The 16,609-nt window shown below is 46.5% G+C and overlaps 1 protein-coding gene across 1 annotated transcript in view; it reads right to left on the bottom strand.

Annotated features, from left to right (window-relative positions):
• LOC147639769 (uncharacterized) overlaps positions 1-15,748 on the bottom strand; it is a 43,360-nt gene extending 27,612 nt beyond the window's left edge. The window contains exons 1-2 of the mRNA XM_086773827.1: positions 15,070-15,748; positions 14,103-14,285 (exon numbers count right to left, since the gene is read on the bottom strand). Coding sequence (XP_086629953.1) covers positions 14,103-14,285; positions 15,070-15,651 — 765 coding nt within the window. The 5' untranslated portion in view covers positions 15,652-15,748. The remainder of the gene's footprint in view (positions 1-14,102; positions 14,286-15,069) is intronic.
• Between the last annotated feature and the right edge of the window lie 861 nt (positions 15,749-16,609).

Below are 16,609 nucleotides of genomic sequence, written 5' to 3'. Positions count from 1 at the left end.
TGTACCCCCTTGTGTTATAAAAGGCTTCAGTACTTCAATTTACCCATGTTTTGATCAAGGGGGGGGTTGCTCTTTGAGTAGACTGATGTAAACGTGGTCAAGCTCTATTGGCACCTGTTCCCTACACCTATGGGTCTCTGCACATCCATGCTTGTTAAGCCTCTAAGCCTTCCACACTTGCTAGCCTCTAAGTCCGTTGCAGGAAACATGTCTTAGATGGAGCATTAGCGTGCAGTGTTGAGCCCAAATCACTACGACTATTGAAGGTTGTCTCAAGTCACTCCACCATCGCTCCGAAGGGGGATATTCGGAGCTTCAATGTGTGAGCACTCCCTTTGAGTGTGTGTGTGTGAACACCTCTTAAAGGTGAATGTGTGAACACCTCTTAAAGGTGAATGTGTGCAAGTGTGTGAACAAGGGCTCATAGCCACTTAAGTGTTTGTGTGTGTAAGCCGTGATGTCACGAGGTATAGTCAAGTGTCACTACCCCAGTGAATAGAGTGTTGAGAAAGATCTAGCATTTTGCCTATGAAGGCATTGTACCTCGTAAACTTCACATCAATCAATACAAGCATTACATTGTACGTGCAAATACAGCCTCTTGAGCTTTGTTCTCTTATCTCTCTACCCTTCTCTCATTACTACACACAACATCATGTATCAGCTTGAACCTCCACAGCTCTCCTCTGTTAACCCTAAAACACCACAGCCCTCATGGAGAGACAAAGTTTCTAGGCCCATTTTTAGGAGTCGACGATGAAGGGTTGGCTATCGACACCCTAATCACCTCACATTGATGTATGGAGCACCTTTCTGAGTACGAGATCTTTGATCATACACCTGACAACGACTAGAGCGGCCCCAAGTCATGATCCTCTCTCACATGATCCGCAGCAAACTTGAAACCGATCCCGTCAAGTGGAAATAGACTCTGTTGGACACCCACACGCGTAATAGCACAACTTAATATCACAATTTGAAATGGACAACTTAATAACAACTGAAAATTGAAATGAAATAGATGGTCACCAGCACTGGGGCCGGAACGGGCCGACCCCCCCCTCAATATATGATATATTATTGGGAGTAATTAACAAATACAATGCTCCATGGGTTCAATGAACCAGATGATGTCCGTGTACAAATGAATACAGTACCAAACAAAAGGTTCGAAGTTGACGTTCGAAGTAGTGCGACCACTTGAGTGGTCAATCTCTACGGTCCTGTGCCTTCACTGGACTCCGCGGAGAGCGCCCCATTGGTGTTCCAAGACTACGCACAAACAGGCGCTCTTGTACTAACGCATGGCTCTCCCGATCTCAGCACCTTTGGACCGTGGTTCTCCAAAAGCTTGGACTACCCGACACCGAACGGGTGTTAGCCTTAGAGAGAATCCTTTATCAGATTTACAACACAGTTCTTTACTTTAAATCTGAATTCACTTACTTGTAGCTCGCAGATGGTAGACCAATACCCGGAAGTGTCTGTGTGCAGCTACTAGTAGTAGACACTAAGACACAGCAGCTTGTCGAGGAGGATGAGGGATAGCTGCTTGTGGAAACGGTGTAGCCTATCTGAAGAAGGAAGATGTCGCCTATGTAAAGGAGAACAACCCCCTACTGTGTAGGACACAGCCGCCTTCTGTGGAGGAGGAGGAGGAGGAGGAGCCTATCTAAAGAGGAGCCGCCTGGCTGCAGAGCACAGCCTGCTGGAGAGAACACACAACCGCCTGCAAGAGGTGATGTGCAGCCTGCTGGAGATGGAGCGCACAGCCGCCACCAAGTGGTGATGCGTAGCCTTGCTGGAGATGGAGCGCACAGCCGCTATGCTGAGTAGGCAGCCGCCTGCTGGAGGATGGCACACAGCCGTCGGCGGCAGGAGTGGGCAGCTGGCTAGAGAACAGGCGCAGCCACTTGCAGAGGGTACAGCCGCCTGAGGAGATGGATAAGCAGCCGCCTGAGGAGATGGATAAGCAGCCGTCAGCTTGTGGTGTAGCCGCCTGATGGATAGGAGACGTCTGGCTGCAGCCTGTGCCGCCTGTAGTGTAGAGAGAACAGCCACCCGCTGGAGGTGAGCACACAACCGCCTGCAAGAGGCAGTGCAACCTGCTAGTGATGACACACACAGCCACCTGTGGAGAAAGCAGCGCAGCCTGCTGCAGCCTGAGAGGAGCAGAAGTGCAGCTGGCTGGAGAACAGGCGCATGAATGCTGGGGTGGTCGTGGTGCTTCCTTTTGTAGAGGTTGGAGAGAAGTAAACAACCACAGCTGGCCGGCTCCCCAAGATTGCATGGGGGCGGCCAATTTTCATGGTGTGGTGTGGGTAGGTGGCCATGCAACCACCCCCACACACAAAGGGTTAAGTGTGGTCCACCTTGGCCCATATGTGGGTGCCCATAGTGGGAGCCCACTTTTAAGTGTGTGAACTTACAACCTTATAAACTAAAAGGTTAGAATTAAAACTATTACACCAACAAGTGCAATACACTTACCACCTGCTAACATGCAACAAGACTCGTCAGAAGACAAAGCAAACTTCACAACTCACTGGCAGGCGTCCCCGCTCAGTAAGTGACACATCAAGCAGGCAAACACAAAAATACAAGTCATGCGAAAACAGTTTCAAACATGCAAAACATGAGTGCATGTGCAAATAGTATCATGGACATATCTCCCGTTCATGGAACAAGTACAAAATATCTGTCAGGCACAAAAATGGCACGACATAAAACATAAATTGTGGTCTTCCTATGGAGTGACAGTCCCATAGGTAAAATATCAGTTCTAGGCACGAGCCTCCCTATGGAGTGACAGTCCCATAGGTAAGACACGGCACAAATACTGGTTCTTCCATGGCATGACAATCCCATGGATAGAACACAGTCCAGGTCATACACGGGTGGCACCAGTCTGGCTCCCGTCCATACGACACCATCCTGCTAACACACGGGTGGCACCAGTCTGGCTCCCGTCCATGTTAAGCAAAAATACTGGCCTCTTCACATGAGACACCGGCCTGGCCTCAAGTGAACGAGACACAAAACTAGAGATGAACCAAATGGTCGGCCAATTGGTGACATCCCCCCGGGCTTCTAAAGAGTTGTCCTCAACTGAAAAGCCTCAAGATATGCCTACAACAGCTGTGGGTAATCAACAAAATAATCCTCGTTTATCCACTTTGCATCAATGGGCAAATAATTCCTCTATGACCAACATAAGGTGGAGCGTGACATTCGTCCATAACCTTTGGACGCATATCCTTCACCACACATAAGCAGTTATTCTTCATAAGATAACCCTCTTTAATCACATAAGAGGCATGTGAGTGACCAGCCATCAAATCCGTCCATATATGGCAAAAATCAGCATTCAAATGATACAAATCTTGCATAGCATATAAGTCTCCTATGAGAGGTCATTGTAACTGCGCCACATATGGCCTCCTGGACAATGCATCTGCTACCAATTTCTCCTTTATTGCTTTATTAATATGGATGTGTGATACAATAGGGATGGAATATCCCTCTTTGCCAGCATGATCAACACAACCCTGCATATCGGGAACTGCATGCACATTAGGCTTAGACTGCTTGTCCTCTTGCATCTTGCTTACGTTTGGGGCATTGCCGAAATATATGCGCTTTGCTTCCACATGCAAAATATTTCCTGTCTTTCGCATATTGCTCCCTTTGCTCAGGAGTCAAGCCAAACCTGTTCTTCTTGAACTTTCTGGCATGAGGCTCATAGTCCTCTCTTTTTCTTTTCCCCTTATCCAAGGGGGCAGAGCCCTATCTGCATGGGCTCCATGGGCCATCATGGAAGTTTCATGAAGCACGGTGGCATGTGCTCCACGAACTTGAGAATCAGATGCATGTGACTCCCTCCATAAGACAATGTCTCTCCATGAGACAACTCAGAAGGCAAAGCTCTTTTAGTGGCAAACCTGTCACCCCTACCATGGGATACATGTCTTGAATGCATGTGACCTTCATGCCCTCCATGAGCACTAGCATACATATACCTATCAGGCTTTGTGCCTTGTGGAGAAGATGCATGACGAGAGGTGATTGTCACCTCTTCCTTTTGCATAAATGACCTCAACCTTTGAGATGCGGGATCTCCATGCTTCAAGCGAGATGGATTTCTGAATTTCAGCTCTCCGTCTTCCCCCTTTTTGATGTCACCTTTGCGAAGGAGGAAGGAAAGTGCCAACTCCCTTGGCTTCTTGCCCACTTCTCGTGCCATGGACTCAAAAGTCACGTCTACCATTGCATCAAGCTCTTCTTCTTGCATGACTGTTTTTCCTCGAGACAGTTGTCCCTTTGAATCACTATCATTTATCCTTTCAAGGGGCTTGTGCCTTCCTCGTAGAGCATCAGAACCACGCAAGGCACTTGATGGGACCACTAAATTAGGCACTTCCAAAGGGTTGCCTTGGTTGTCCATTGTGTTAAGTGTGCTAGAAGCGGGGTGTCCAATACACAAGTTCGTTTCCCCACTAAGAAGAGGGAAACTACTGTGCTCTGATACCAATGAAACCGATCCCGTCAAGTGGGAATAGACTCCGCTGGACACCCACACACGTAATAGCACAACTTAATATCACAATTTGAAATGGACAACTTAATAACACCTGAAAATTGAAATGAAATAGATGGTCACTAGCACTGGGGCCGGAACGGGCCGACCCCCCCTCAATATATGATATATTATTGGGAGTATTTAACAAATATAATGCTCCATGGGTTCAATGAACCAGATGATGTTCATGTACAAATGAATACAGTACCAAACAAAAGATTCGAAGTCGACGTTCGAAGTAGTGCGACCACTTGAGTGGTCCAGTCTCTACGGTCCTGTGCCTTCACTGGACTCCGCGGAGAGCGCCCCACTAGTGTTCCAAGACCACGCACAAACAGGCGCTCTTGTACTAACGCCTCGCTCTCCCGAACTCAGCACCTTTGGACCGTGGTTCTCCAAAAGCTTGGACTACCCATCACCGAACGGGTGTTAGCCGTACAGAGAATCCTTTATCAAATTTACAACAAAGTTCTTTACTTTAAATCTGAATTCACTTACTTGTAGCTCGCACATGGAAGACCAATACCCGGAAGTGTCTGTGTGCAGCTACTAGTGGTAGACACCAAGACACAGCAGCCTGTCGAGGAGGATGAGGGATAGCTGCTTGTGGAAAAGGTGTAGCCTATCTGAAGAAGGAAGATGTCGCCTATGTAAAGGAGAACAACCGCCTGCTGTGTAGGACACAGCCGCCTTCTGTGGAGGAGGAGGAGGAGGAGTAGCCTATCTAAAGAGGAGCCGCCTGGCTGCAGAGCACAGCCTGCTGGAGAGAACACACAACCGCCTGCAAGAGGTGATGTGCAGCCTGCTGGAGATGGAGTGCACAGCCGCCACCAAGTGGTGATGCGTAGCCTTGCTGGAGATGGAGCGCACAGCCACTATGCTGAGTAGGCAGCCGCCTGCTGGAGGATGGCACACAACCGCCGGCAGGAGTAGGCAGCTGGCTGGAGAACAGGCGCAGCCACCTGCAGAGGGCACAGCCGCCTGAGGAGATGGACAAGCAGCCGTCAGCCTGTGGTGTAGCCGCCTGATGGATAGGAGACGTTTGGCTGCAGCCTGTGCCGCCTGTAGTGCAGAGAGATCAGCCACCCGCTGGAGGTCTAGTGATGACACACACAACCACCTGTGGAGAAAGCAACGCAGCCTGCTGGAGGAGGAGCATGCGCAGCCTGAGAGGAGCAGAAGCGCAGCTGGCTGGAGAACAGGCGCATGCTGGGGTGGTCGTGGTGCTTCCTTTTGTAGAGGTTGGAGAGAAGTAAACAACCACAGCTGGCCGGCTCCCCAAGATTGCATGGGGGCGGCCAGTTTTCATGGTGTCGTGCGGGTAGGTGGCCATGCACCCACCCCCACACACACAAAGGGTTAACTGTGGTCCACCTTGGCCCATATGTGGGTGCCCATAGTGGGTGCCCACTTTTAAGTGTGTGAACTTACAACCTTATAAACTAAAAGGTTAGAATTAAAACTATTACACCAACAAGTGTACACTTACCACCTGTTCACATGCAACAAGACTTGTCAGAAGACAGAGCAAACTTCACGACTCACTGGCAGGCGTCCCTGCTCAGTAAGTGACACGTCAAGCAGGCAAACACAAAAATACAAGTCATGCGAAAACAGTTTCAAACATGCAAAACATGAGTGCATGTGCAAATAGTATCATGGACATATCTCCCGTTCATGGAACAAGTACAAAATATCTGTCAGCCACAAAAATGGCACGACATAAAACATAAATTTTGGTCTTCCTATGGAGTGACAGTCCCATGGGTAAAACACAGTTCCAGGCACGAGCCTCCCTATGGAGTGATAGTCCCGTAGGTAAGACACGGCACAAATACTGGTTCTTCCATGGCGTGACAATCCCATGGATAGAACACAGTCCACGTCATACACGGGTGGCACCAGTCTGGCTCCCGTCCAATACGACACCATCCTGCTAACACACGGGTGGCACCAGTGTGGCTCCGGTCCATGTCTCCAACCCATTTTCTGCCACTTTATATCCAAATATTTATCTGATGTAATTAGGAATTTTTCCCATATTTTTCAGCTATTTTATAGCTTAGTTTTAGGCTTTTCCAAACTAGTAGCTTTTTTGCTGAAGTCGATTGGCTCTACAAATATGTAACCAATTACCTTGATTGGGCACTACAGATGAAGACTCTCCTTCCATATCATAGGCTATGGGGTATTGTTTCTAGTACAAATGCCTCTCCACATGCAAATTCTCCTCAGGCTAAGATTGATGTCTACGCTGATAAAGATGCAAGGGCTTGCCTTTATCTTCAACAAAAACCCCTCTATTGCTCATCAATTTGATGACAAGGTGAATTCGGCCTCTGGTAGAAACCAAAGTGCGGTAGACTAGCAGTCACCCTTCCAATTGTAGTCCAATAAATAACAAAATTAACTGGAGCTAGAATGCCCCAAAACTAAAAGGCAAATGACACCTGTTGGCCCCAAAGCTTGGCGCCCCTTTCGGTATTTCTTTATTTAAATTCAATAGAATGTATATCTGAGTACAACAAAGCCAGTCCAGGAGAGTAAACCTGCATGTTCAATCTGGCAGCCCTCAAGACCTCTTAGCATAGAGGATTAACACACAGATCTGTGTCCCACAAAAAGCAACACACTATGCTTCCCTCTAATACCAAGACAATTCAACAGGGGAGCCTTGAGCACACATCTAGCATATTCCATGAACATGGTTTCACAACTCAGTTCAAATATACATCCACTGTCCAATCTCTGTTTCCACCCTTCAAACTGCCATACCCCTCCTCTCACAAGGGGCCAGATGACACAACTCTGCAGCAGCAGACATAAGACAGTGGAAAGAAAGAAAGATTGACAAGTTCAGAGCTTACCAATTCAATGCGTGGTCCTGCACCGGAGGGATTGACTGTACCAGTCTGTACTTGCAGCCGCCTGTATCAACAACTCTGCATCACACGTGTGCACTTGTTTGTAAGGATCTGTACGCGCAGCACGTGTGTGTACCTGTCTATACCTTCCTCCTTGCAGCCCGCCTCAGTATTGTACCTGAGGCTGTCCCTGTGATGCACCGACTGTACCAGATGATACGCCGCCTGCAGCTGTACAATACTGTACTGCCCTACCTGTACCTGCTGGACAGTACTGCAGTAGTACACGCAGCACGTGTGTACCTGCTAGACAGGTCTGTGCCTACAACCGTCTGAAAGAGACGCCTGCAACAGTTCGTACAGGTCTGCACCCGATCACCCTACAGTCGCCTGCGCTAGATATGTACAGCTGCCGCCGCCAGTACCAACAGTACGGACTGTACTTGCTGTCCGTACCTACCAGCGCCGCCTGAACCTGCAGCAGCCGTACCACTGCACCTGCTGTCAACAGTTCTATACGGGCAGCCTCCGTCAGCGCTGTACGGCCTGTTCTGTACGCAGAAAAACCCAGCAAGCCTTCGACTCTTTTTCTCTTCTCTTCCACGCAGGTAACTTGCACGCCTCCGAAGAGTCGTGACCCTCCAGCATGCTCTTTGAAGGTGACGATTCAGCCCAAAAGGTGCTGTGAAGGCAAATCGAAGGCTAGAAGAGGATGCCGATTTGCTCATCTAGCATGAGCCATGGGTACTCGAGTATCTTTTCAGCACCCCATCATGTTTTTTTCTTTATAGTAGAGTAAATACAGAATTTTGGGGAAAATCATAAATCACATAAAATTGGGCAACGAGGACAAAATTGACTGGAGCACTCTCTCCCCTTCTTCCATTCAACCCTTGCTAAGGCTGATTTAGGGTTAAGTCTGGCTAATTTTTAGGGTTAGAGTTTTCTGATCTTTAGGGTTAGAGTTTAATTGTGGACATCCTACAAGTTGGAGTTTGTTTGCTCTGACACTAATGTTAAGCTTTTAGCTTAATTAAACATGATTAAAAGATCTTAATGCTTAAATACTTGAGTAAACATGAGGCAAGGAGCGGAAAGCTCTGTTGTTTGCATTGAGACACAAGGCCTTGTTAAATAGGGCCTAAAGAGGCACATCCCTGATGAAAGAGTATGACTCTTGAATGAATAGTTATGTTCTTTGGACGTAGAGAGGTGTCCTTTGATCAATAGATGTCTCTTTGAAGAGATGTGTCCTTTGGTGATGACCCATGTGACAGGGTGTGACCCTTCAGTGGTGTCCCTTCAATGACTAAGAGTAATTAAGGGTAATTAAGAGAGATTAAGTGACAATCGTGACAACCCTTAACACAACGGTGGGTCACCTGCTAGTTGCTAGCTGCTAGCTAATCTGAGAGCTTAATGATGTACTGGTTCTGCGTATATACCCTCAAGGAATGCTTCCTTCGGCTTCACCGCCTACTGCAGACCACTCCATCTGCTACCCTACTGCATTCTTGCTGGAAACTGTGTACCTTTCTTGGGACATTGCTTAGTGGGTTGAGCCTGAATGCTCTGATACCGATGTTGCATGCGCCGAAGCCTTGTTGTATTGACCCACAGCCCTAAGCCTGATTATGCACGTGGTACATGCACGGAAGCCTTTGCTGTACTGATCCTAAGCCTGATTAAGAACATTGATGCTCATTAACACATGATTAAGACAAAGGAAAGAGAAGAAGAGAGAGATTGGTGTCGGGTTTTCTTTATTTATATATGGTACAAAAAGGTTGATGAATGCTTGTACATGTGTGGTCCTTGGTTAGGCCCAAGAGGTTGACCTTCTGGCCCCTTTCTACATACTTCTACGCATGTACTACTGAATGTACTTGATGAATGAATGAATGATTACCTTCATGCTTATATATATGTTGGGGAAGCTGGTCGGCCAATGCCAACTGCTGTCGACCTGCTTTGTGGACAAAAATTCATGCTTTTCTCCTTTCAATGCTGCGTTTTGCTGACTGCTTTGCCCACACCTGATGCCATGCATACTGAGACATAGCCGCATGCTGCCTTGACTTCCTGCTGGCTGCCGACTTACAGTTGCTGGCTACCGACAGGTCATCAAGCCCCTTGAGGCTTAAGATGATGGTGATACTGATGATACGGATGATTATGATGCTGTTGAAGATGCTGCTACACTGCTGATTAGTCAGGGATTAAGACAGCTCCTGCACAAGATTAGCCATAGCACGGCCATGCACGTTACAGGATTGTTGCCACAAGTATCCAAGAAGGTGGTCTTTATTGATTGAAGGACTTCGGTGGCTCTTTGACTGAGTCCCAATCTCATCTGCTGCAACTTCTTCATAGTCATCATGCCTTGGTAGCTCATGTGGATACGGATCTGTGGCATGCTCACTTCAGGCATCTGAATTATACTTCTCTGCAACTATTGTCTTCTTGGCAGATGGTCGAGGGTCTTCCACCAATGAAACCCTCCCACTCCACTTGTGTGGCTTGTCTTCATGGCAAGCAACACCAAGATGCCTTTCTTCACGAGGCTACTCATCGGGCTTCTCATATTCTCAATGGACCTGTGCGGTGGACCTGTGCGGTAGATGAGAGCCATCGCCACGGATTTCTTCCGGTCTCTTCTCACTGGTGCCCCATTATCCCCCCAAGTGATGGTTGCATGCGAGAGAGTTTGGAGACCGGATTTCTTCCGGTCTCTTCTCTCACTGGTGCCCCATTACCCCCCCAGGTGATGGATGCATGCGAGAGAGTTTGGAGACACACGAGAGAGATGGTTCCTCCCTCCCTTCGGTCTTTCTTATTGACTCCTTTCACTGTAGAGGAGCTAGTGGAGGCAGTGAAGTCATTACCCAAGGGCAAATGCCCAGGGGCAGATGGGCTTCCTGCTTCTTTCTTTCTTCGCCATTGGGACCTCATGGAAGGTGGCCTTCGCGCTGCCTTCAATGAGATTATGCTCACAGGTGCCACGCCAGAGAGGCTCACGAAGGGCTTGATACATTTGATTCCCAAGGAGGGTGGGGATAGATTGGAGATCCGGTACTGGAGACCCATCACCCTTCTAGGGATGGCCTACAAGATTTTGGGCAATGCCATCAGCAGGCAACTTTAGCCTTTCCTCCGAGACTTGATCCATGACACTCAGACCGGTTTTGTTCAAGATCGGAGTATTCTAGACATCTTTACCTTTTGGAAGGCGACAGCTTCAGCCAAGATGCGAGAGCAAGACCTCATTGTGCTACTCCTTGACTTTGAGAAAGCTTATGATAGGGTGGATTGGAGCTTTCTAGAGGGCACTGAGAGCCCGATGGGATTCCCCATGGAGTGGATTCGCGGAGTCTCGGGACTTTATTCAGCATCTCACAGCCAGGTTTTCATTCAAGGAGCCCGAGGCAACAAATTCCCTCTTTCCCGTTCGGTGGACCAGTTCCAACAAACACTCCAGACTTTGGTAACTTCTTTCCACCCTGCTCAATTCTCCACAACTCTAGTCATAGCCTCGACAACAGTTAACTGTGCCTCACCAAACTCACTAAGTACGATGGCAAGTGCGACCATTTGGTTGTGACTCGGTTTATTCACTAGTTTATTGCCCACTTTCCTCTTTCAAAAATTACAAGAACCCAAGACAAAGTCCACCTGGCGGCTCCACACCTCACTAGTGATGCAGTCACTTGGTGGCAACATTGGTCCAGTTTGCATACAGATCCTTACACTCGCTTACCGGACTATAATTGGGACACCTTTGTGTCCAATTTGAAGACTAGGTTTCTCCCTCTGCAGTACATGACAAATGTAGAAATGAGTTCTACAAACTCATCTAGAATGGTTCCATTGTGCTCACTTACTCTAACAAGGTGATCACATCAGCTCAACAGTTGGGGAAGTCCGAGGATACTCCTTCAGCTTTTGGTTGTCTTTGTCTTCTTTTTGTGGAAGCGTTTCTTCGTCTGGTTCTTCTTTAGTGATGTCTTCGAAGCTTGATGTCACTGTGGATGGGCGAGTGGTTTTTCCCGATCTCAGCTTTACCATCCAACGGATCCCTTACCCTAGATTGCCTGGTTGAATCACGTCCCAAGCTCTGATACCAATGTAGCGTGTGCCGAGCTAGAACCGTGTGAAACAATGAGGCATTTCTTTAAACTTGAGTTTAGTGAGTCTTTAGCAATCCTTTAAAAACAGCATACATGAATCTGAAAGACATGTAGTAGAGACAACACCACATGGGGTCCCAAATTACCCACTGAAAGCGCCTCCTGAAGAGACTAAGCTTCTTTGCCTTGGCCTGAGAGCACAAGTAGGCTGAAAGTATGCCCAGGCACAAGCCTAAGCATACATGCTTGAGTGCTGAAAGTATGCCAAGGCACAAGCCTAAGCATACATGCTTGAGTGCTGATGTTGATCTCTGATTTTTTGACTGATGTTCTAGGACTGAACTAAACATTGACTTTTTATATGCCTCAAGGAAGCAGGTCGACTGCCCCTACAGCCTGTCGACTGGCAAAAATTGTCCACGATTGACTGCAGCATATAAGTTCACAACTCGCTTTTAATGCTAGTCGATTGCTGAATTGGCAGGTTGGCTGGTCAGTTGGTTTATTTGGCTGGTCGGCTGGCTGCCTGACCACATATGGTCTGGCTGACTGCTCAATGGCTGGTTGGCTGGGCCTACATGCATGGCTAGGGGATTGTCTACCCCTTGCAAGGCTTGCCACCTATTGGGGCTGGCCTTAGGGCTGGCCCCCTTCTAAATGAAGTGCAACTACATGCTCCCAACGCATCTACTGCTATGGGTGACCTCTGCATGCTCCTGAATGATGAACACTTGCTGAATTCTCCACAGTGGGTTAAGAGGACTGACCTGGCTGAGAGACTAACCTACGTAGCTCGTGCCTGACATGTCTTGGACTGGGCTCACAAAGGGGTCACGGCATACGACAAATAAATCCTAAAAGGTACTACTTCTGTACATGATTCTTGCACTGTTGATGAGCCAGTTTGTCACCATCTACCACAGTGTATGGGTGCACATAACACCACAAGCCATACATGTATGTCATTTCAGGCTCCATATGCCACACATGAAAAGTAGAAAACAGAAGCAATGAGGAATTTTGTGACACACCTGCGCACGCCTAGAGTGCATGCATAAGTAAGGGATACATAGACCATGTATCCTCTGTCCATGAGCCTTAAAGATATGCTATGGGATAGTGGCTTGATATGCTATACTATGGAATAGCCACATGTGGACTCCAAATCATGGTTGTATGTCTCTGCCTAATGGTGGGTGGATACCTAATTTTTGGATAATGTCAAATCCCCAAGGGTCTCCTCGTAGGGCATACCTACAAAAAGACTCCAAACATGCAAAACAAAGTCATAAAACCATGAAGGGGGTGCAGGCCTGACTCACCACCCAACCACGACAATCGTGGGCAAGGCCCACAAGTCCTTGCTGCCCCCATCGAGCCACGAGCTAACTAGCTAGACGTACCGACCAGCCTCTACCCCATGATATCCCATACCGCCATGAGGCTACCCTCGTGGGCCTCAAGACTACTGCCGGCCTCGACTGCATGTAGTAGGTGCACGTCTGCACTAGATCCAAGCTCCTGACCTGCAGAGCTCTCGCATAGTCTCGTGAGACTCTGACTGACTAACCGACCGACCCTGGCCACCCTTTTATAGGCTCTTGGCCGGTCACCGGACGTCCACACATGGGTGCCGCCCATAAGTCCATCCCTAGCCCAGCTCGCCAATCTGCCTGCCTAGCTCCAAGCTACCCCAAGCCACATAGTGGATACACTATGTGCACATTACAGATAAAGAATTAAAAAACCTCTTGTTGAGAACACACTTCTCAATGAAAGATCAAAAATCACCCATTACCCATAATGAACGGGTATCAAAAATGAACAGGCCTTGATGGAAACAATGACAAGGTATTTTAGGTGAAGGGCGATGTTTCATTGCACATGTTCTGATTCAATGAGGAGGTAGAGCAAGTCAACCAGGTGATGGATTAAGAGGAGAATCCTTAGAGACCTAAGGAGTTCAGTTGACATGCATCAACAAAATGTTAAACAAAGTGCAATTTGAGATGAAGTATGATTTGAATTAGGATTTTAGCCCTGCACGATGAGATAAAGGTTTGGTGGGACAGGGAAGCACAATATACCCCAATTAACCCAAGTGGGAATAGCCACATGTGGACTCCAGACCATGGCTGCCTGTCTCTCCTAATTTTTGGATAAAGAATTTAAAAAACCCCTTTGCCAAGAACACACTTCTCGATGACAGAACAGAAATCACCCATTACCCATACTAAACAGGTATCAAAAATGAACAGGCCTTGATGGAAACAATGACAAGGTATTCTAGGTGTAGCACAATGTTTTATTGCACATGTTCTGATTCAATGAGGAGGTACAGCAAGTCAACCAGGTGATGGATTAAAAGGGGAATCCTTAGAGACTTAAGGAGTTCAGTCAACATGCATCAACAAAATGTAAAGCGCTTCAACCTCAACCAGACTTCCCTATACACACATTTATGTCCCTGCACTCTTAACCGAAGCATTTACACAAGCAAAATTTAAGATTTACAAAAAACAACTTCCCTACATTTCTTCTGTGCATTGCCTCCAACTCTTCTTCTTGCTTTTTCTGATGTTGAATCTCATCGTTAATTTTCTTGAACTCTGCTGCCGCCTTGCCAAACTCTGACTTGTTGTGCTCTACAGCCAACAACTTCTGTTTTGCTTCTTCAACCAGCTCAGCCCTTTTCTTCCTTGCTTCTTCTTTGTCCTGAAGAGTAAAATTTTGTTTGAGCATGTATATCTAAATAAAACAAATCACGCTTTATACCTAAGGAAATGAATCTCGACAACAAAGTGAGGTATGGAAGCGTGCATGTTTATTAGACTAGCTCAACTTAGGTGTTGGCAGCAGGCAGACCAACAGTTCATATGACAGAGGAAGAAATGCATGGAAGGAGAACGACATTTAATGACAAAAAATCCATGCAGGGTGGCAGGCAGAGTCAAGATGGACGAAGGTTCTTAAAAACGAGACTTGCCTAAACTACATAGGAGCAGTTTGAAAAGTGTCAACAGAGTTTAGAACTTAACTGTCTTCTTCCTTTAAAACAAAGTGCAATTTGAGATGAAGTACGATTTGAATGAAGTCAACTTACAATGGACCTGTAAAACTTTCAATTCCATCGGCAAGAATTGTCCCCATAGTAGCATGAAAACTTTCAATAAGAAAGCTAGAGTGTGGAAGTACACTCCTTTCTTCAAGGCCCATGTCCTTTTTGTCTAAATCATTGTGTGTACGAACATGTGATGTATATTATGTATTATACGGATGTATGCATTGGACATGTATATGCCTATATGTGTGTGTGAGCCTATACACAGCAACAAGAATACATAATATATCTAATTGTATAAGTGTGAATGCATGCATGTTGATGGGTGTATGTGTGCATATGTAAATGTATATATCAAATGTCTAAATGCATACGTATGCATGTGGGTATAAACCCAAACGCAGAGAACATGTGGAGGATGTAAGCAGACTTCCTTACCGTTTCAATCTGTTCAAGGGGTAAAAGAACTTTCTCAAAGTAGCTCTCCGTCGACCACCGCTTGACAGTTTTCCTATTGAAGTCGGCGTCAACCATATCTCTCTCGGAAGCGAGGTAGCCATAAAGGATTTTCTTTCCATCAGGGGTGACGGGCCCTAGCCGGTCACGGTCATGGGGGCCCTTGCCACGAGAAACCTCAAGCCAATCATTGCGCCCCCGTCTATCTCGCTCCAGACATTCGCAGAGGGCCTGAGCATCCATAAACCCTAAAGGGGTGGCAGGGAAGATGACCAATGATTTACCACGGTTACCATGCTTGCCATATAATGCAATAACCCTGCCGTACTGGAGGTCCTTCACGCCTTTCAAAAAGGCGCGGATCTCCTCGTTTTCGAGGCCCTTCCATGTCTTTCTGTCAGGATCCCAATTAGTGAGGGTGTTCTCGATGATGACCACGGGGGGCCAAACAATCCTCTCTTCAGCGTGTGGGTGTTTGCGCTTGGCCGGGAGGATCCTGGTGGTGGGAGCTTCTTCCTCGCCTGCTCCTGCTACTTCCAAGGCGGGCTCTACGATGGCGGACATGCTCAGTCGAAACAGAAAGAAAGCCTACAACGAAGCCAAGTAGTGGACATCGTCTCACTCATGGACTGCAATTTTACCTCTAAATTTTTTTTTCTCAATCTTGAAAATTTTTTGCACAAAAAACGGAGAAATTTTAAGTTTTGTCATTTGGTTGAGAAAATGTTTGTAAGGCAAGACATTGTGGATAGTGGTTCTTGGTCCTTGTTTTTTCAATCAAAAAAAATTTGGCCAACTTGAAATGATCTAGTCCATTGAACTTGCTTACTAATATTTTGATCAATGGTTTGCTTTTATCTTGATTTTTAAAGGAAATTATGAAAACTTGTTTATTACTATATCGAGTACTAAGGTGTAGATTTTCTACAAGTTTCATAAAGTCTTTCCAAATGTTAAAAATGGGAACAGGTGATAATTAATGAGTTGGTAGGTTTTGATGATTTGGTTACTTGCTTAAGTCAGTGATCATTTTAATGCTTTCCAAATATATCATGAGATGGCGGGTATTAAATGTAGCAATTCTATGATTATGGTTGGTTAAAGTACCAATGTTGACCATTTAAGTTTTGAATGTATGAAGAATTTTGGTGTTAATGGGTTAAGAGTATAGATATTTGGATGCGTTGACTCACGTTTTCAATACTCTCTATGGGTGGTGATTATAGAAAATCGAATTTGTTTTTTATTAGCTATTATGTCTAATGTTAGTAATGTAATAAAATAGTTTAATTTCATCAAGAATAATCCGTGGTATGAAGAGGGCAATGCAGTGGGCAAGGAGCTTTATTCTTTGAAGATCTTAGAGGTTCCTGCACATTTGAAAGTTATTCATGTGATGGGTCGTACCATGGATCACGCTTGTGCCATCCATGGTTCTCCCATCTAGAGATGTACCTGGATGGTTGTCGATGAATAAGGCTTTAGTGCAAGGTGCTAGTGATTTTAGTGCCTATTCATGCAA

This window comes from Cibotium barometz, chromosome 3 (genome assembly GCF_041138505.1).
Source record: "Cibotium barometz isolate CiBa-2024 chromosome 3, ASM4113850v1, whole genome shotgun sequence".
Classification (NCBI taxonomy): Eukaryota; Viridiplantae; Streptophyta; class Polypodiopsida; order Cyatheales; family Cibotiaceae; genus Cibotium; species Cibotium barometz.
Note: the sequence above shows the minus strand (reverse complement) of the source record. Positions and strands in the feature narration are given on the sequence as shown.